Source organism: Eupeodes corollae, chromosome 1, assembly GCF_945859685.1.
Source record: "Eupeodes corollae chromosome 1, idEupCoro1.1, whole genome shotgun sequence".
Classification (NCBI taxonomy): domain Eukaryota; kingdom Metazoa; phylum Arthropoda; class Insecta; order Diptera; family Syrphidae; genus Eupeodes; species Eupeodes corollae.
Window position 1 is genome coordinate 155,156,776 of NC_079147.1, and position 22,736 is coordinate 155,179,511.

Genomic DNA, 22,736 nt, shown 5'->3' on the forward strand with positions numbered 1-22,736 from the left:
TTCACCCCTCCTTCGATCACTTCCTCTCCCACATAGGAAGCGAAATAGCCGACTATTGTTACCTTCTCATTTCCTACCCACCTGGTGAAAAAAACATCCAACGAACCCCTCCTTCGACTCCTCTCTTAACCAAGCTTATAATCAGTCCTTCTATCAGTGCTAAACTGCCTGACTCCCTACCCTCTTTCTCCTTCTCTCAATCTATCTCCCAATTGGGCTGGATCTATGGTGTTACAACACCCGTGCCTGGCTGAGGGCCCAATTAAAAAAAACTAGCTCAGTCGCTAACGACCTGGCGATCTTCGGATTAACCAGCCTTATCTGTATACACGGATCTTTGTACAGAAGGACCACCCCTAATCCGTTCCTCGTGGTATTCATATGAACAACTTTAAAACAATACAAAATTCAAAGACCAAACCGGCCAGCAGTACGAAGGCAAAGTTGTCTGCAGCTCATCCCTCTTCCACTGGGGCTGACATAGCTATGGACACTCACAGCGCTGTTGTCGCTAGTTGAATATTATAATAATCTGGTAAAATTACCTTCTTCTTGTAGTGAGCCAGTTGTGAAGAACGGCTCCTCTACTACCACAAAGAGTAAACCTCTCAACTCATCAACACCACGAGAATATTTACTCCCTAATTTCAGCGATCGAGATATCACCGCTCAAGTCTGGAAACAGCCAGAGGAACATTCTGGCTGGCGTCTGCGTATCTCGGCCACACCACCTTGGCCCTCTACCTGGTGACACCCTGGAGAGATAAACAGCTGAAGCGAAAATGCTCAACATCGGCCTCATCATCGGAAATGATGCTCAAAGTGTGGGGTAGCACGGATATAAACGACAGGGGTAAGTGGAAGATTGCTCTGAAGCATCCAGGCTGCGCAAAATCCTCTCCAAAAATCCAATCATGCCAAGCTGCTTGAAAAACGCCTCTGACCAATTCAAGCGAAGAATCGCTCAACTTGCTACTAGACGTTCACTTTCCTGGTAGCTCTAATATTATTAATAACATTGTACCAAATAGTTGAAAATGCAAGTTTTCTAATACCCATCCTGAAAAACATCTTCAAGGGATGCCTTAATTTGGCATACATCTCGATGTCTTGGAGACATGTTAAAGTCGTTTTTATTAAAAAAGCTGGAAAATCCAGCCACATTAACCCTAAAGACCTAAGGCTTATCATCATTCCTTCTCAAAACTTTTGAACGTTTGATCGATATCCACTTAAGGGCAAGTATTAATAAGTCCCTCCTTTCAAAGGCTCAACACGCCTATAACAAAGAGAAATCATTTGAAACGGTTCTACACAGTATAGTATACGTACAATCGAATATTCCCTCCATCATAAAGAGTACACCTTAGTTGTTTTCTTAGATATAGAAGGTGCATTTAACCATGTCGACACATCTGCAATTGCACGTGTATTGACATCTCTGAAGATAGATAAGTCGATCAGCGAATTGAATAATCAGATGCTTATAAGCAGGATTATCAATGCAAAACTGGGCAATTTTACTGCACAAAGGGGTGTCAGCAGAGGTACGCCACAATGTGGTGTCCTATCCTCTCTCCTCTGGAACTTAGTAATAAATGAATTACTAATTACTCTAAAAAGAAAGGGATAAAGAGTGTTTGCTTATGCGGACGATGTTGCTATTGCATAAACGGGAAAACATCCCAATATACTTACAAAACGCTTTAAATAAGCTCACCAGATGGGCCAATCGGTGTCGACTAGGCGTTAACCCACAAAAACCGACCTTGTCCTCTTCACAAGGAAATACAAAGTCCCACGCATGTACCACTTAAATTCTCTGAACAAAGCAAAATACTTGGGTCTCATTTTGGATAAGAAATTAAGTTGGAAACCTAATATTCAAGAGAGAATAAACAAGGCCACAGTAGCCCTGTTCCCCTGTAAAAAGGCAATTGGTAATAAATGGGGCCTACAGCCCCGCGTCATAAGATCGATCGTTACTTATGGTGTAGCGGTGTGGTAGACGGCGCTAGATATAGCGACAAATCGCGATAAACTCAGCAAAGTCCAACGAACAACCTGCCTGTGTATGGGAGGAGCTCTTCGCCCTACACCCCCCGCCTCACTTGATGTTCTGTTCCATCTAATACCGTTCATTTTCAGCAAGCAACGGCCGCTAATACAGCCATAATGCTTCAAGCCTCCTCTCTGTGGATCAATAATGGAATTGGCCACACCTCTATTTTCAACTCGTTCAGAACTATAAACAGTAATATTGACTACACCATACTCAATCCTCAGTTTAATAACTATAGCTTCAAAGTGACTATACCTCCCAGGTCTTCTTGGGAAAATACGTCATTTTTAAACGATGATCCTATAAACTTTTATACTGACGGATCAAAAACGGAGGATGGAGGCCTATACTCTGATAGACTAAACTTAAGTCTCTCCTTTCTTCTACCCGATCATTGTAGCGTGTTCCAAGCTGATATCCTGGCTATAAAAGAAGTCATATCCTGGCTTAGGGAAAACGTTTTATCAACTTATGATATACGCATCTTCTTGGATAGCCAAGCTGAGTTAAGCTGATCAACTGATCCACGGACCATACTTTGGTCTAAGTGTGTTGTACTTCCCAACCAACAGCCACTTTAACCTAACCTAACCTATCACAAAAATTGATTGTGAATTTTTTAGATCTGATAGGTGAGATTAGCCATCCTAAATAAATATCTGTGTCTATTTAGATTCAGGTTCTATGTCAAGAATCGTAATATCTACCTGTGGTAAGATGTCATCTTCGTTTCGTTGTTCTTATCCAATTCATGAATTAAATATTACATCAATTTGTTTAAATGAATAATTAGTTACCTGAAATTAAAAAAAAATACAATTTATTAGTCAAATGTTCGATAAATATAATGCTTTTTACGTAAAAATCATAATTTAGAAATAATATTGATGTATAGCACTTTGAGTTTTTATGTTATGACGTTGACGCTTCATCAAAATGTTCTTTATTCTTTTTAAAAGTTAAACATTTATGTATGTTTCCCTTTTTCAAGAAATCTACCTTACATTTCAAGGACGAGAATTGAACGAATAGTTAGTTAAGTAACCATTAGGTGGATTTATAACTCTCAACTATTCCTGCATGCGAGTAATTTTGTCAGGGATAGAGGGGACCTATTGTTTTAAGCTGAATAAGTACCGACAAATATTATTTACTTTGGAAAAACTTTTATATTGTCAAAATCAGTTCCGACAGTTGTCATCTTCTCGTTTTATGATAATTGATTTGATTTCAAGGAAAATACATTTTCTACAGTAAGAGAAACACATTAATTTACCGGATTTACGGAAACGGCTATTTCTGTGCAGAGAAAAGACTTCTTGACTAAAAAAGTAGTGTAGTATCGGCAGATGTAATTGTTTTCAATTTTCTACAAAATAGTTTCTAAAAATAATAAAGTTAAAACAACACCAAATATTGGGTTTTCCAATTAGGACTTGACAAAATGGAAGCATGATAAAGTAGACGAACAAGCAACTTCTGCAAATTATACAAATTTTGTATAAATTTTTTGTCGGTAACTGCAAAATTTAACAGCTTAAGCTCCAATAATGATATAGGAATTTAGGATTCTTTTTGTTCTAATTCAGTGTTCTAATCCCAGCACGGTTCTTCAAAAATACCTTCCTCGTCCACCTTTTGGTGTTTTCAACCTTACGAAAATGATGTTCGGTCTATTCCATTAAAGAACATTTATTTTAATGGAAAAATTTGAATCTACATATTTCCTGTGTGATGTACCGTATCAATGACACTACAGGTTGGTTGAAATATCAAAAATATCGCTGTCGTTCAGGAGTCCGTATCACACGATCCAAATCATTCCCAAGAATTGGACATCGCTCAGACTACATTATGGTGTATTTTGCCTAAGGAACCTAGTCTACATCCCTACAAGAACAAGCTGACTTGAGAATTGAAACCGTTGCACCCTATGAAGCAACGAATTAGGGTCTGGAGAAGTTGCGCTAAGTTGATGAACTTCATAGAAGAATCATCTTCAACTCAATAAGCGTTATCGCTCCATTTTTAAATTTGAACCGAATTAGAAAATATGGACTTCAATAATATTTGGTTTTAACAGAATGGGTGCCACAAGCCACAAAACACATCTTAAAATCGATTTATTCAAGAGTAAGTTTGATGATTGTATTATCTCAAGAAATTGTCAGTCACGTTTGTGCGATTTAACACATCTAGATTATTTTCTTTGAGACTAAGTTAAGTCATTAATGTATGCCAAAAAACCAATGAAAAAGAGTTAGAAGAGTTCGAAGAGCTCAGAGCCAACATTGAATGCAAAATACCTGCAGTTTCCACCCAAAGATTTGATCGGATCATCAAAATTTGGCTCCAATTAATAGAGCTAAGCTTGCTTCCTGGTAGCCATTTGAATTAAGTCGAGTTTCATTCATAAATGTTTTGTACTTTAAAAAGATATTAAAAATTTAAAAATATTTCATATGTTTTGCTTCTTATTAAAAAAAAACAAAGTTGTCAAGTCACTTCTTGGTTGACAACCCTTTATGCGTAAGTTATTAAACCTATTAACTCTCAAGAAACAAATATTAATGATCGAAATTCTTGATAGTTCATTTGTTTTACAATCATTTGTTGTGTATATATTTAGGCGTGAGCTATGTAAACAAATTACATAAAAAAATCATTCTTAAAACATTCAAAATATAGGGCATTTTAGAGCCTCTGCTTTTCACGAGCTATCATTCTGAATAGGCTATTTGAGATAAGGTACATTCAAAAACTTACGCATTTCTCAACAATACTAAGCCTTTAGTGTTGTTGCTGATGATGGTATTACCTATTTCACATGCATGATAAAACTTTGAAAATTCACATAAGTCTTAACTTATCTACTTCATTTTTACTTTAAGGTCTTAATATGTTTGTTGTTTTCATTTAATCTTACATCAATGTAAATTGATGGAGCGTGAGTTTATGCGTTGCAAAAAGCCCATTGAATTTTATTTTTACTTTTAGTTTTCAGCAGCACCTTGTTTTCTTACACGTTTTGTTTAAGTTGAAAGGAAAGTCCTTATCTTAGGATTTTCAAGATATGAAAGAAAGAAAAAAGTAAATGGTCATATTTACTTGTTATCATCAGTTGTAGAGGTGCTACGTAGAAGGTTTCTTATGATGAAAAATTATATACAAAAGCAAGAAGTACCATTAGAAGTAATTCTGCTGCTTCCATTTTGTCCATCTCATAATGTCACACACATTTCTAAACATGTTAAGAATATTACTTTCAAAAAGGTTCTTAAGTGTATTTAATAATGTAGAGTGATATAGAATGTACATACATATGTAGATATTGTGCTGGGAAAGCGTTTCGGGAAAAGCAATAATAATTGTTATTGTGTTATCTTAAGTTTTATTGTATGTTTTTCTTTCTGCTCGAAGAAGGACCAATCTTAACTTAATTATGTTTATAGATAACCTCAGGAAACATAATGACAATATTTCTTGAAATGAAAGTAAGTTCCGTCGATAGATAGACTCAGACTATAGTGGAGTGAAATTTATACGTACAGTAAGAATAAAGAACAAAGGTTTTGTAGAACGTAAATAGTATCATGCGTTATTTATACTTAAACAGATACCTTACTAGTCCCTGAGCGTTTCTCATAAATTCCTAATGCTAAAAGTCAAATTGGTGACAAAGAAAAGGGGGTAAAAATTGGTATCAAATAAATCTTTGTTAGACTATAGTTCACATGTGTAATACAGAGAGTTAGAAAGATAGAGAGAGAGGGGGGGGACAGAAAAAGAGTATATTTTGTTAGCTATTTGCAATTGTTCATGGTAAACATAGAGCCCTGGGAAATTCTGCAAAGTGCGCTATTGCTTTTTTAAAAAATGTTCTTCACATTGTTAACCTTCCACTATGTCCTTTCTACCTTCGTAGAACTATTGAAAAGCTACGTAAAAGGATTGTACACTGTACACAATGAGATATATTTATTTGTGTATGTAAAAGATAACATGAACTAAAAGTAAACGGATAGTTTTGAAGCAGCTCACTGTACCAATATATGGATGAGTAGAACTTTTGTGTGTGTTAGCGAAAGGATATTCTTGAAATTGAAATAAACAAATGCATCATAATGTAATGGAGTAAATAAAAACACAGGAACTTCAAACTATTTTGGTCTTCAAATGTTGATTTTATAATCTCTCCGTCTCTTAAAATATGGGAATTTCTATATAGAGGTACATATTCAACTTATATCATATCATAAGTCAATGTTTAAATTAGTTTTTAATCTTTTAAATCTTGCATTTATGGACATTGTTGTATGTGTGTATTATAATATAATTTATTGCAGAAGTTGTTTTGTCGCAGCTCTTTTTTGTAGTTTTATTTGGGACCAGAATTGTAGCTTTACTCCGGTACAGGTAAATAAAGTTAGCAACATTTAAGTTTTTAGGGGGGGGATATTTTTATTATTTTTGTTTCTTTTTAAATTAAAGCTTACAATGAAATATATCCCTAATTAACTGTCTGCATGTGGAACGAGGTGGTCTTTCTGATATCTACCTTTTCTATTTAAAATTAAACCCTAAGACCATAAAACAGGTATTTAGGCCGGCCAAGGTTACCATTATCAAGTGCAGATTGAAGCCACCAAAACTGTGCAATGCTTCCGATGGAAAATTAAATTGTTGGTCGCAGATATAGCTCCCACAATGTAACCTCGAATTAATTTTATCACGAAATTGTTTTGGTTCGAGCCCCGTTCTGTAGGACCTCGTTTGAATAGTAATGAAGATAAGAACATTCGGATGTTGTGTTTAAGCCGGTATACAGCATCGTAAACACTGCCGCTCTATCACCCGAAACTTCTGAATCACACATTGAAAAACACAATGCAGCCATAAACGATCACCGGTAGCATAAGGGCCATTTAGCAAATACCTTCACTTTGGAGTCAAACCGACTGAAAACAGCTGTTTCGTCAAACCGAAGACTTCTCCTTTAGCTCTAGTCAGAGCGTATCCAGTCATCTTAATATCACTGAATCTTGTTGAAATCACGCTGCAAGAGAATTCTTATAGTCCCATCCCAACCTTTCGGCCATTCTATACACAATAAGACCATCGGTGTGAGCAATTACTTTTGGTAGACTACCTATCAGATCGCTGGTGTGAATGCTGAAGAAAATCGGCGAATTCACAGCTCTCTGTTGAAGACCATTCTTAATTTGGACAACAAACATTCTACCGTTAAGCATATCATAAAGCATATACAACAATGGCTTGCTTATGCCAAGCTTGCTCAATTTGTAATAAACACTTTCTTCTGTCAAAAGCCTTTTCTAAACTAACCAGATCAGCAGCGGTGCATTGTTTTTTGAATTTATTGAATTGGATATCAGAAACCAGTTTAGACGAAGAATGAATTTTGTCATGACCTGCCTTGAACCCTAACGATTTCTCCGGAATTATTTTGTTGTCCGTAGCCCACTTAGTCAGAGACATATTGATGATCTTCTCGAAATCTTTGCTGATGCTCAGAAGAAGACTTATCGACCGAAGATATGACAGGTTACCCTTCCCAATCCAATTAAGGGTTTTTTTTATAAACCAAAAAAACTGAAAAAAAATTTTGTGCAACGAAGAATAATGTGTTTGACATCTGATAAAATTTTGAGAAAAATCTAATTGACAATTTTTTTATAAAAAATAAAAACTCAAAAAAAAACATTACTCAAAATTGGGAAAAATTGAATTTCGACTCAAATATCTTTTCAAAAACTTGAGACTAAGGCTTCAAACTTAGTTTATCTTATTAGAAGTATTGTTTTCAACGTTCAGTAAAATTTTGAAAAAAATTGGACATTATTTTTTACAAAAAATAAAAACCTAAAAAAAATTAATAAAAATTGGTAAACATTGATTTTCGACTTAAATACCTTTTTAAAAACTAGAGATATTGGCTTCTAACTAATTTTAACTTATAAGAAATATTGTTTTCAACATTAGGAAAAATTGTATGAATAATCGAATTGACAGTTTTTTTTACAAAAAATAAAAACCTAAAGACTAAAAATTATAAAAGTTGGTAAAAATTGATTTTCGACTCAAATATCTTTTCAAAACTTTGAAATATTGGCTTTAAACTACTTTAATCTTTCAAAAAATATTGTTGTCAACTTTCAGTAAAACTTTGAAAAAAATCGAATAGACAGTTTTTGTACAAAAAATTAAAAACCTAAACAAAAATTTAACAAAAGTTGGTAAAAATAGATTTTTGACTAACATATCTTCTCAAAAATTTGAGATAATAGCTTCTAACTAATGTTAACTTATAAGATATTGTGTTCAAAATTCGATAAAATTTTGAGAGGAATCGAATTGACAGTTGTTTTTTACAAAAAATAAAAAACCTAAAAAAACAATACTAAAACTTAGTAAAAATTTACTTTCGACTCAAATAGCTTTTCAAAAATTCAAACTTATTTTATTTCACAGAAAATATTGTTTTCGATATTCAGTATTTTTTTATAAAAATTCAACAGTCCGTTTTTTCATAAAAAAATAAAATCCACAAAAAATAGTACACAAATTTGGTAAAAATTGATATATAGCCAAACTTTTAAGCAAGAAAAATCGGCAGAAGGGATGGGAAGTTATCAGTGTGGGTCGCATCCCAGCCTCTTTTTTATTTTATTTATTTGAAAATGAGCTAGAGATCGATCTTAATTAATAAAAAGGGACTTGATCCCGTTTGCTTGGCGATTATAACAGTTGCCAAAAAATCGTCACTAAACCGATCGCCATTGTGTCATTTCATTTTGAAGGTAAGAGTCTGTTTTCCAGGTCGTCGTTGGGGCGAATGCTAACATTAACCTTTTACACTCTCTCGAATCTTCAATAATGTAAAAGTCAAAGATGGCTTTTCCTGCATTTATTTGCGTTGTTTTCAGTACACCTCTGTTCTCTTCAGTTCTTCGAAGTTTGATACACGATCAGTCATTTTTTTTCCAGAATATCTTGTTGATTTTGCGAAACATACTTGGGTCACTGGTTAGTGCGATGGACTTAACTCAGAGTGTCCGTAGGTGACCATTAACTTAGTTGTAAGTTATGGATAATTAGTCTAGTTTTATGAATTTTTGTCTAGTTTTAAGATAGGTTTAAGAATGAATTAATAAAAATAAATTTAAAAAAAAAGTGCGATTTACTGTCATGCTAAAGGTCTTGGGTTCGATCCCTGCCTATGACACCTACATTTTTTTTTCACAGGTACTGCCTCTTGCGAGGATTTGAAAAATTCCCCAAGAGTAATTCTTGTCATAAAAAGTGCTTTCTAAAATTTGCCGTTCGGATTCGGCTTAAAACTGTAGGTCCCTTCCATCCCTGACAACAGTACTCGCACACAGACATGGTTGAAAGTTGTCAGTCACTAGGCCCTAGTTCTCAAACCGACTGTTGCGCCACCCAATTTATTTATTTATTTAGTTATCCTCAATCGACAGATTGATATTTTTTATTGACGACTTCAGTGTCCTAATTTCCAGGTCGATCATATCTTTAATTCGTCATTAAGCCTTGTCTTGGACAGTGTTATTTGTACTTACAAAAGACAATGCCTTAAACGAGATTATTTGGCATTTTATTGTTGATATGTGGACTCAATTGCTACAAAAAGTAATTGAAAAATTTGAATTCTTCTGGGCTGAAATTTTGTGGAGCTAGCTAGAGCGCGTTTTATTTCTTGTTGAAAAACAATAGTCTAAACAAAAACAACCTTTGATCAGGGAGTGTATTAATTTATGAATTTTTCTATCAGGTCCATAGCTTCAAAAGACGTAGTCTTTATAGTCTTGCAAAAGTAGGACATCGATAGTTTTTGATTTTATAGCTCAAAAAGTAATAATGTGTTTTGTAACAACTATAGAGCGTATCTATTTAATGATTCTGTGAGGCTTTGATGTCTCATTTTTACCCCATTTCTTTCTTAATTTCCAAAACAAGATCTAGAGGATTTAAAATAATAGTTAAATAAGAAAATATATAAGCAAATATTACTTAAAAAAACATAATGGTGTGATATAATGGCTATGATAAACTATTTCAGAGAATGAAATCATTCCAATTTGAACTTAATTGATACGGAGTAGTTATGCTTATAAAAACTATAAGCTTTGTTGTAATCAAAAAATTTACTAGAAATAATAACTTTAAACTTAAAATTAAATTGAATTTTGGAAGCCAAAATGCACAAATTTTACTGCACTGCTATAAACTATAGTATAGGGTAACTATGCTGAAAGTTTTTAGTTGGAAATAGAACACCGAAGGCAATTTTGGGTTAACTTTTTTTATTTTTTATTCTAACCACTGAATATGTAGTGTGCAATAACACCCACTTATATAACATTCACAGAAACAACCCCCTTGGGTTTTGTTTTTAACCTTTAAAAAAAGGGAAATATCATCCGAAGGCTATCTTTTTGAAATTGAAATAAAAGCTTGTGGGTTTTAATTAATTTTTTTGTAATAAGTATTAAATTTCAATTATAAACTTTCATTTAACTTAAAATAAACCACATCACGTTCATATGAGTTAGATCTTCAATATTTGACGCTTTTCTTGATAGGCCAAATGAATGGTAGTGGCAGAATTTGAGTAGCCAGTCAAAAAAGTCAATCAAGTAAATTAAACTTTTAAACTAGTTTAATAAATTCTCGTTAAAGATTACAATTACAAAAAAAATTCATCAGCCAACAATATTCAGTGATATCAAGATATCAACTTGACTATAGCACTTATGTGGCCTAAGAACCTTCTCATTGAACTGAAAGATGAAAGATCTAAAAGAAAGGGGTTTGTTCGTAGATTATGGTATAATGATGTATAGATTTTCAGGTGCAACAGATTACGCTTTATTTGTTGACACTTAGTTTTTCAAAATAACAAACAATATATATAATAAACGGTGATTTTTTAAGAGCTTGAGAACTTTTTAAAAAAAAAACGCATAAAATTTGCAAAATCTCATCGATTCTTTATTTGAAAATTTAGATTGGTCCATGACATTTACTTCTTGAAGATAATTTCATTTAAATGTTGACCGCGGCTGCGTCTTAGGTGGTCCATTCGGAAAGTCCAATTTTGGGTAACTTTTTCGAGCATTTCGGCCGGAATAGCCCGAATTTCTTCGGAAATGTTGTCTTCCAAAGCTGGAATAGTTGCTGGCTTATTTGTGTAGACTTTAGACTTGACGTAGCCCCACAAAAAATAGTCTAAAGGCGTCAAATCGCATGATCTTGGTGGCCAACTTACCGGTCCATTCCTTGAGATGAATTGTTCTCCGAAGTTTTCCCTCAAAATGGCCACAGAATCGCGAGCTGTGTGGCATGTAGCACCATCTTGTTGAAACCACATGTCAACCAAGTTCAGTTCTTCCATTTTTGGCAACAAAAAGTTTGTTAGCATTGAACGATAGCGATCGCCATTCACCGTAACGTTGCGTCCAACAGCATCTTTGAAAAAATACGGTCCAATGATTTCACCAGCGTACAAACCACACCAAACAGTGCATTTTTCGGGATGCATGGGCAGTTCTTGAACGGCTTCTGGTTGCTCTTCACTCCAAATGCGGCAATTTTGCTTATTTACGTAGCCATTCAACCAGAAATGAGCCTCATCGCTGAACAAAATTTGTCGATAAAAAAGCGGATTTTCTGCCAACTTTTCTAGGGCCCATTCACTGAAAATTCGACGTTGTGGCAGATCGTTCGGCTTCAGTTCTTGCACGAGCTGTATTTTATACGGTTTTACACCAAGATCTTTGCGTAAAATCTTCCATGTGGTCGAATAACACAAACCCAATTGCTGCGAACGGCAACGAATCGACATTTCACGGTCTTCAGCAACAATCTCAGAAACAGACGCAATATTCTCTTCTGTACGCACTGTACGCATTCGTGTGGTTGGTTTAATGTCCAATAAAGTAAACTGAGTGCGAAACTTGGTCACAATCGCATTAATTGTTTGCTCACTTGGTCGATTATGTAGACCATAAATCGGACGTAAAGCGCGAAACACATTTCGAACCGAACACTGATTTTGGTAATAAAATTCAATGAATTGCAAGCGTTGCTCGTTAGTAAGTCTATTCATGATGAAATGTCTCTTTGACACCATGTCTGAAATCCCGCGTGATCTGTCAAATACTAATGCATGAAAATCCTAACCTCAAAAAAAATCACCCTTTATAACAGCTTATGTCTATTTCCATATATAATTTAACAACTTAGTCGGGTTTTTTACAAAAAAAAACTATATTTATTACGTAGTTTAAAATTACGCAGGGAAATCAAAGATTTATTTTATGCAAATCAACTTTAAAACTAGAACAATAATTGATACGGAGAAGCAATAAAATAGACAAAAATTAGTTGAAATAAATTGAAAAGAAATACTGTCGAAATATTAATGTTCATCTTGAGTTTTAAAATGAAATCATTGCAAATTTAAAGACTAATCAACCTTTTGAAAATATATGACTGGCATGTCTACTCATCGTCTTCTTATTGTACTCTTTGATAGCTCAAAAACAAATAACAAATAGTCAAACATACTCGTAGATGTGTTTATAATGCATTCATAACCTATTACTATTTATTTTCATAATTTTCACGTTCTTCAAAAGGCAGGCGTTAAACTTTGCAATATTGTGTTAAGGAATGACTTGTCCTTGTTTTGTCCTTTAAAATACAAAAGATTTCAATTATGAAAGCATTCACTTTGAATTAACACTTTATCAACCATACTATCACCACACCTCCGAGCTCCATCACCATCAAAGAGCTTGAGTTTCCTCAAGTTCAAGCAAAAACCGAGACCCGAGAAGCTACGACACGGCGACGACGGCTCGCACCTGACGGGCATTATAATAATAATAATAATAAAGTGTGTATCCTGTACCTACATACATACTCGTACTTATTTAGGTACTCTGTTGTCGTTGTATATGATCGATGATGGATAAGCGTTAAAGGAGGAGGACTTCTAACATGACATTGCTATGGTTTTCGGAACTCAAAATTCTGGTTTTGGAAATTGTTTTGTGAACAAAAGGATGCTGTTCATCCAAAGTTATATCAAAATTTATATATGTATATACAATACATAATAGAACAGTATATACATAAATATATACCTACTATGTATACTTAATTATGAAATTTGCTTGCTTCCTTTAATATAATTGATATTTCTTCAGATTGAGCTTTATCAAAAGTGTCATTTTTCGTAATTCTTTTGCTTATAAATCGAAAACTGTATAAAATGGCAATGAATGAAAATTATGTATATTGTGATTGTGATATATTTGAGCCATCAATATTATGTATCTGTGTGGGATGGTAACAATATGTCTGGTGGCATTTGATAGACTATACACAAAGTATCTCTTAGTACCCTCATTTTTATGTATCTACAATGTATGTATATGTATTCAGTGACAGAAGTAGGTTATTTCATTTGGATAAAGGTATTTTCAAGCTAGAATGGACAATATTAAGAATTCAGTTTTTTTGTTCTCTAAATAATGTACATATCTAACAGTGACAGACATACCAATTTTTGATTTGAACACAATGATTGGAAATATATTTTTGACCGAAAATCCATTACAATGTGCTTTCTTTATTTGAAATTCACACTCATTTACTTAATATGCATTAAGCTTTTGATCTATAAGCTTAAACAGATTTTTCCAATTGAAGGTTTAAGTCTAATGTTATAAGAAAAAACGAGAATGGGATGCGACCCACACTGATAACTTCCCATCCTGTCTGTCGATATGTCTTACTTAAAAGTTTGTAAGTTTCCGTGTTTTGTAAAAAAAATGCCAGTTAAATTATTCTTAAAAACTTTAAAATAAACAACAACAAATTTCCGTGAGTCATTTGTTATAAGACCTCAAGAAGTTGATGAAGTATATTTTCATAATCTTCACACTTTTTCGCCAACTAGCTGTAGTCACAAACCTGTGCTACAGAGTACTGTCCTTGATCTTTTATCTGCGTTGAATGATGACTGCTCAGCCGGTCCTGATGGTATTCCCCCCATAGTACTAAAAAAGTGTAGTAATGATTTAGTTGAACCCCTTACGTTCTTATTCTTTCTCCAAAAACAGGCAAATTTCTCAGTATATGGAAGAAGTCATTTCTAACACCAATTTTCAAGAAAGGTAACAAGGCGGATATAAGCAACTACAGGCCCATTGCAAAGCTTTCTTGCATTCCTAAAGTATTTGAACAAGTTGTTTGTGAAAGCGAAGCATATTTTAGTAAAAATATCATTTGCGAACAGCAACATGGTTTTGTGAAAAAAAGATCAACCGTTACCAATCTCCTCACATTCTCAAACATATGTTCAAATGCTTTAGAACAAGGTTATGAAGTTGACTGTGTATACACTGACTTTTCTAAAGCTTTTGACCAACTTAGCCACGGAATTATTTTATTTAAACTTAAGGCTCTTGGTTTTCCACCTACGAGGTACAATTTAGAAATTGTCATTCTGAACCTTTTGTTGCTCAATCTGGTGTTCCCCAGGGAAGCCATCTTGCCCCTTTTCTGTTTATCCTGTCTATTACCGATGTATCGTCATGTCTACGCTCAAGTGAACTTCTCATTTTTGCTGAAGATATGAAGATTTTCAAAATAATAAAGTCCACCCTTGATCGTATTCTTTTACAAGCCGATATTGATGGTTTCACATTTTGGTGTGGGAAAAATAGCCTTTTACTCAACCATTTAAAATGCCAGACGATAACTTTTACTAAAAAACTAATCAGTAACGTACTAGACTACTGTATATCACAGCAAAAACTCTGACGTGTCTCCACATTTAAAGATTTAGGTGTTTATTGCAGTTCCAACTTAGAGATACACATCACATTAATTTTATTTTTTATTTTTATTTTATTTTTATGCTTGGTTTTATAAAACGCTGGGCAAAGGAGTTCAATTATCCCTATGTTACCATTTCTTTGTATAATTGCTATGTTCGTCCTCATCTTGAATATGCTTCGCAGGTATGGACTCCCTATTACGAAATTCATAGAAAACGTATTGAATCAATCCAACATAATTTCATTCGCGTTGCCCTAAAAGGTCTTCCTTGGGAAGATCCTTATGATCTGCCTCCTTATGAACATCGTATTCTTCTTCTTCAAATGCAATCTCTCCATCAAAGGCGTGTTAATAATGACTTAGTATTTTTTCATCAACTCATTAATAGTGAAATTGAAGCAACTTTTTTGCTATCTTGTGTACATTTGAATTACCGAGACGGAACCCATCACTTACGTTCTTTTGATTTTATACATATTGATTTCCATAGAACTAACTATGGCAAGAATGAAGCTTTAAGTCGAATGAGCATTTTATATAACTTAAACTGTTCATCGATAGATTTAAATTTAAATAAAGTGGGATTAAAATCATTGTTTAGAACCAGTGCTCCACTATCGTAAACGTTCTCATTTTATTTTTTGTTCTGTAATAGTTAAATGCTAATTTTGTTTTGCATTTTGTGCGTGTGTAAGGCTATACTTGTATTATTTTTTACTAACAACTAACACATACACTTATGATGAGCCTCTGATCGTAGTTTGACGATTGCTAGTTTCTGAAATTCTGAAGTGTAAAAAAAAATAGTTTAATTTCAAAATCTATTTTTGTTAACCAGGTTTTTAGTCGAACACTAATTTTTAACAATTTTTGTAGGATTTCTTAAAAGTTTTTATTCTTTATGCAAACAAATACAAATCGGATGCATATGAAGTTGTTTGAAGTCAATATCTTTTATAGTTCACGAGATATCCAGATCCGAACATCAATTTTTACCAAATTTGCGTTCTATTTTCTTGCAGTTTTTATTTTTTTTAACGAAAAAAAAAACGGACTGTTGGATTTTTATAAAAAATGTACTGAATGTCGAAAACAATGTTTTCTGTTAGATAAATATTTTCTGTTAGATAAATAAATTTGAAGCCAATATTTTTACTTTTTAAAAAGATATTTGAGTCCAAAGTAAGTTTTAGTATTGTTTTTTTTTTGTTTAAGTTTTTTTTTTGTAATCCAATTATTGTGAATTCGATTTTTTCTCAAAATGTTATCGAATGTTGACAACAACATTTCTCAGAAGATAAAATTAGTTTGAAGCCAATATCTCCAGTTTTTGAAAAGATATTTGATTCTTAAATTAATTTTTACCAACTTTAATTAATTTTTTTTTTAAACTGTCAATTCGATTTTTCTCAAAATTTAATTGAAAGTTGACAGCAATATTTTTAAAAAGATAAAATTAGTTTAAAGTTGTATCTTAAAGTTTTGAAAAGATATTTAGAAATTCAATTTGAACCAACTTTATTGAAGATTGTCCATTGGATTTTTCTCGAAATTTTACTGAATGTTGACAACAATATTTGTTAAAAAATTAAAGTAGTTTAAAGCTAATATCTTAAAGTTTCGAAAAGATATTTGAATCGAAAATCAATTGTAACTAACTTTGTATAAAAAACTGTCAATTCGAATGTTCTCAAAATTTGTCTGAATTTTGAAAACAATGTTTCTTATAAGTTAAAATTTGTTTAGGAACCATAATCTGAAATTTTTGAAAAGATATTTGAGTCGAAAATCAATTTTTAACAACTATTATTTATTATTTTTCTAGGTTTTTAATTTTTGGTAAAAAAAAATGTTTTATTTTGCTCAAAATTTTAGCATGTTTTAAAAACGTTATTCTTCGTTGCATACAATTATTTTGGAGATAAAATCGTTTTTTTGTTATTAAAATTTTCGAGGTGACAAATATTTATTTTCAGCTTTTTTGATTTATACAAAAAAAGTTAATTGGAATTGTTTCTAAAAATTTATTTGTTTGGTATCACGTTACAATATATAATATAAAATTTAATTCAAGTCTAGAGCCTTTTTGGTTCGAAATGTTCACCGTTTTTTGAATTGCTAGAGTCCTTTTTTTAGAGTCCTTTCTGCATTAGTATCTGTATAACAAAATTTATTTGAAGTCGAAATCTATAGGGAACTTGAAACGTGGAGAAATATTAAAATTTTCAATTCGACAAATCGGAACAACTACAATAGCTTCCTATGGGAAGTTAACAAAATTGTTCTTCAGAATGGTGATGTATTTCACTGCAAAAGAAAGGTATGCTTTTAACAATGGAAATGATATCAGCCACGGCTACAGTACTATATTCATTGTTTAAAATCCTGCTGCGGATAGAAATTTGAATTTTATTCGAGTATCGAAATAAATGTCGGCTTTTTCATTTTTAGACGTTGTGTTGGTACGTTTGATACCTCATTAAAGCTAAATGGATATGTTCGTAGAGTAGTGTTCAACATACAAACTACTATAATTTTATTTTGAAACTCAAGATGAACTCTGATATTTTGACAGTAATTTTTTTCGATTTATATCAACTAATATTTGCTTATTTGAATGCTCGTAGTTGGTTTTATGCTGACCACTCAAATTTTTTTTTATTTTTTAGTCGTTACTTCCAATCAAGTGTAGTTTGACTATCTTTCAGAATAAAGCCTAAAAAGTATATTGGGAAGTCTTAAAAGAAAGATAGAAACAAGATATCAATTCAAATCTTACTTCTCATTCTGGTTCTCAAGGTTGCTAAGCATAAAATCAATCTTTAAGTTTTCTACGAAACATAATCGGTTTTAGTTTAATTGTAAAGTTGAATCAAAATATTGATTTGCTTTTGGTAACTGATTCGACTAAGTTTGTTTAATTATACTGAAATAAAAATAAGCTTCAATATTGTTATTTTGCAAAAAGTTAGCGTCAACAACTATTGCGCTATCTGTTGCTAATAGCTAATATTTAAACATAATTAGACCATATTCATAAAAGATCAAATTATTTCGGATATTTTTTGGCAGTTTGTTAATGTCTCATTTGTGGAACCCCCAACAAAACAAAAAAAATGTTAAATCTGGTGTCAAAATGGGGTTCATCATTTTCGAAAGATCTTTTTATACAAATCAGATCATTTTGATCAAAAATTTGAGCAAAGCGGGTCTGTAGGAGATGTGAAAACCCCAGTGCATGCTGGTACTCGTACTGTAGAAAATATTGCTGCTGTTCACGCTAATGTGGATGAGGAGCCGTCCACCTCAACTAGTCGTTGTGCGCAACAATCTTACGCTCGTCATTGTTAAACATTATACATAAAGACTTTCATTAACACGCTGACAGGCTACAATAGACTTTAAGTACTGAGGTCTCTTGACTACTTTAAGGGGGTATTCTGGTCTAGAGACATGAATTTTAGGTAATTTTTGAAGTGCTGTAGAAAAAAGCAAGCAACAATTTTACCATACATTTTTTTATACATTATTTATTCACATTAGAAGCATACAAAAAAAATAAAAAAGTAAAAAAAAAAATAAAAATTCCGTTAGTGCGTCTCAAAAATTTGGTGCGTGACCATACCCACGATTTTAACTCTCCTAGAAATCTGAAATCAAAAACTAAAAAAGATTATGAATCTACAATAATGTCGCAATGTCTGGAACTACGGAAAAGTTACAAACATTTCTTTTTACAAAATGGCGGCTGTCTAAAGAAAAATATAAAAAATTTACCATTTTTTTGAACATTCTTCGATTTGTTAAAAATATTAAAAATGAAAATTTGGGGATGGCCGTAGTTCCGGACGTAGACAAGTCCCTAAAGAAGAATCTCTTAAAATTTCAAGTAAATCGGTTCGGCAGAACCTGAGAAATCGTGGGTATCAGATTCAAAAAGACAGTTCTGAGAAAAACGCGTTTAAAGTACCCCATTATGTCTTTTGTTCTATTAGTTGCAGCCCAACCGATTTGGATGGCTGCTCAGCAAAATACTTATTTCTCCGAAAATAATTTGAATTTGGGAAAATCCTCTCGTAGACATATTCTTAAATAATTAAACTATGAAAATATGAAAAGAAAAAAAAATCGATTTTTTTAATTTCTAGACCAGAATACCCCCTTAAGCGTCGTCAATGGTCAGGTCAGTTCCTGTGAATGGTGTACGCTATCGTGAGATGATAACGAACTTTTAATGGTCCGAAATAGAAAATATGGATGTGGACGATATGTGGTTTCAACAGGACAAGGTGCCACTTTTAGAGGCTCTAAAACCCTCATTTGAACAGACGGTGTATATGTTTTGGTCAAAAATCGTTACTATTCGTGAGTATATCGCCCTTGATACTTTAAAAGACTTCTAGACTATAACCGTGATAAAATACACTGTGATCTTAAGAAGTTGCACCACAAAATACTACAAGTAAATATATCAACAAGTAGTACCCGTGGCATGATTGTTAGTGCGTTGGACTGTCATGCCAGAGGTCTTGGGTTCGATACTTGCCTATGCCATCTAAAGTCTTTCCACGGGTACTGTATCTTGCGAGGAATTGACAAATTCTCCAAAAGTAACTCTTGTTATGAAAAACTGCTCCTCAAATAAGCCGTTCGGATTCGGCTTCAAACTGTAGGCCCCTCCATTCCTGACAACATTACTCGCACACAGTAATGGTTGAGAGTTGTAAGTCACTAGGCCCTAGTTCTCAACGGACTGTTGCGCCACCCAATTTATTTATTTAAACATATCAACAACAAGAAATTAAACACATGGTGTTGAATCATAACCTACAATTTTAATCCCATAAAGTTTGACAATCTTTCCATGAGTGAAGACGAAAGGGCTCCAAAAATCTCTTCTCTTAGCACATTCAATTCAGGACGATAGCGTTTGATGGCTTAAATCTAGATCCAGAACCTTCAAATTTTGACGAAAAGCAAGGTAAACCCAAGTCGAAATATTTTAAATGAAGATTAGTTTACATTAACAAGTATAGGATCGAGGAGAACAGGCAGGGTGACATTATATGTACTATGGAACTTTTTTCACGTGAAGTATAAATAGTTGGCGCTCTGTAAAAAGGTCTTGAGTCAAAAAATTGCATTTCAGGTTTTTGATTTGGTGTAATAACTTTTCTTTGTGTCTTTCATTGGATACTAACAACTTGAGGCTAGAACAACTATACGAGTATTAATTTAGTCTTAAGATTTTAAGACAAAAAATTCATATTTGTTTTGTTATTAACGTCTTATTTTCATTCATTACGACAACGCAATGAAATTAATGATTCATCTTGATGGGAAATTGGTCCTAATTATAACACAAGGATGTCGTATTTATTCTGTGTAACAAAAGTTAATGATTTATTGTAAATGAAATATCTAAAAATGAATGTTTTTGTAAGAAACACATGATTGCATTCTTTCGTAGATCATTTAAGATTCTAACCAGAAAAATTGTGATCCCTTGTTGTAAAGTCAAATCGTTCTTAAAAATAAAAATGAACGAATAAGTATTGCGGTAGAATAAATATTTAACTTTATTAATTGAAGTAGGCAAATTTCCAGTATTCACTTATAAAGAATTGCATTCGAAAAGTTGATACAAAATAAAGCGAGGTTGACGTTGGGCGCCCGAAACATTGGTATCAATTAAAATAATAATCAAAACCACATTATCATGAAGAACGTATGTTATCTTAAGTAAACACAATAAGTGTAAGTGTTAAACATGAAGACATAAAATAATTGTATAAGGGATCTTATTTCCCCACTTTTCAAAAGCTTCCGAAAGATAAATGCTGATGTAAATACCCTCGGGTTGACAATATTTTCAATCCATTACCTTTCATTATTCTATTCCATCTATCTAATTGTTTCTGTAACCTATTCCGTTAGTAATATAAACCTACTTAAGATTGCATTTAAAAAAGCTTAACTCTTTAGAGGTCTTAATAATAATATAATCAAAAAGAGGAACACTATACAATAATAGTAAATTAACGAAATAATTCTAAGATAGAAAAGGTTCAAAATAATTCCATATGCAGGGTGTAATTTAATAAACTACTTTTATATAAACCCTTTCTATGCTAAGTATATACTCGTACCTAATCCCCTTAAAAAGACCCTTATGCAATTTAATGGAATAACTTAGGTTAAAAACAAATATAGATATGCGGGCTTACATACAAATACTACATACCTTTAGCAACACTAAAGTAAAACCCAAAAAGATAATCCTTTTTGAAACATACAAAACAATCTGGTTTTCTTAATTACTCTTGAATTTATTTTGTTTCTATGAATTTCTGAGTAGGAAAATATTTTCCTCCTCTTATAATAGTTATAGAAGTATCTCAGTGTAAATAAGTAATTCCAGTTAAACAACTTAATAATGTTAATTTTATCAGTATACCTTTTCAAAACAATGTGAAGCGAAACTTCAAAACTCTTCAGAACTTTAAAACTGACTTTAAAGTTTCTGTTGTTTTAAAATAGTATCCATGTTATTTATGTTTACAATAATTAATAATGTAATCCAAAAAATACAACAAAACAAACATTCCCTGAGAGTAAGTATGTAAGTACCTGACAAAAGATATGTGGATCTTATTTTCATCATTGTTGTCCTTGCAGTGAGTATTCCATTCAGTATCACCATCCACCATATGAAGTTTTGGAATGCTTCCATTTTGTAAAACAACAACACCAACCACACGTTTTTTTCACAAGTTTCGATTTGATTTTTTGATTTTTCAAAAAAAGGAATATGTGTATCCTTTTTTTGTTAAAATAAAACAGACACTAGAACCTCCTTTTAACAAAGTGCCACTTGACATTGAAATCAAAAATAACCGAAAAATAACACATACGAGGAGGACTAAGGACGACAAGTAGAACTATACCCCGTTATAAGACAAAAAAGTAAATGGTTTCGATATTTATTTTGTTTGCTTGTGAGTTGATATTTAATAACACTTTTGATGAAAAATTGGAAACGGAAGAGACGTGATGAGATTGGGAAGGAAAAAAACATAAATATTTCCACACGGCAGCATCAATTTTTTCTTCCTTTTTTTGGATCAGAAAAACATCTCTCGCTCTTGTTAATCACAAAAAGGATATTTTGTGTTGTTTTGTATTGTAAACTTTTCTACCCCACTATAAAAATTAATAAAAGCTTTTTATCAAAAAGAAAGGATATAACCAAAACCACCACCACCACCGAGACCGTTTATTAACAGAAAAACAATAAAAAGCTTTTCTTAGAGCCGCCGCCGCCGACGAAGAGAGATTCACATTCGATGAAAATTACGAACGAGAGCATAAAGGACACAAAAAAAGGATGAAACGACTACGAACTTGACAGGAATAATTGGAATATTAGTAATTTTTTCGTCTTTTCGAAACACAAAATCCAAAAGAATATGTTTTTTTTCCTTTTTAAAATTGAATGCAATTTTGGAATTCTGTTGAAAGGATTTTATTTAAGGACCTTGAATTGAATTCACATCGTTTTTGAATTACTATTAGTCACAAAACAGTGTAGTTAAATCGATTGTGAACACACTTTGTTATATTTTTTTTTAGAAAAAGAAATTGGGGAGTTTGAGAGTATCTATGTGGTTTTCTTTTTTTTTTTTTGAAGAAAGTCACACACAATATGTGCACGATTTTCCGACTGCGCTGGAAATATTTACGTCCGAATTAATATAAAGTTAGCAGATAACTGAAGCTG

General features: G+C 32.7%; 1 protein-coding gene across 7 annotated transcripts in view; it reads right to left on the minus strand.

Moving 5' to 3' along the window:
- LOC129940902 (very low-density lipoprotein receptor-like) overlaps positions 1–22,736 on the minus strand; it is a 388,737-nt gene that overhangs the window by 233,206 nt on the left and 132,795 nt on the right. For 2 of the 7 annotated variants that reach the window (XM_056049428.1, XM_056049429.1), the window contains exon 1: positions 21,587–22,717. The exons of the other annotated variants lie outside the window; for them this stretch is intronic. In XM_056049428.1, coding sequence (XP_055905403.1) covers positions 21,587–21,689 — 103 coding nt within the window. In that variant the 5' untranslated portion in view covers positions 21,690–22,717. Of the gene's footprint in view, positions 1–21,586; positions 22,718–22,736 lie in introns of those variants that run through there. 7 annotated transcript variants of the gene reach the window in all.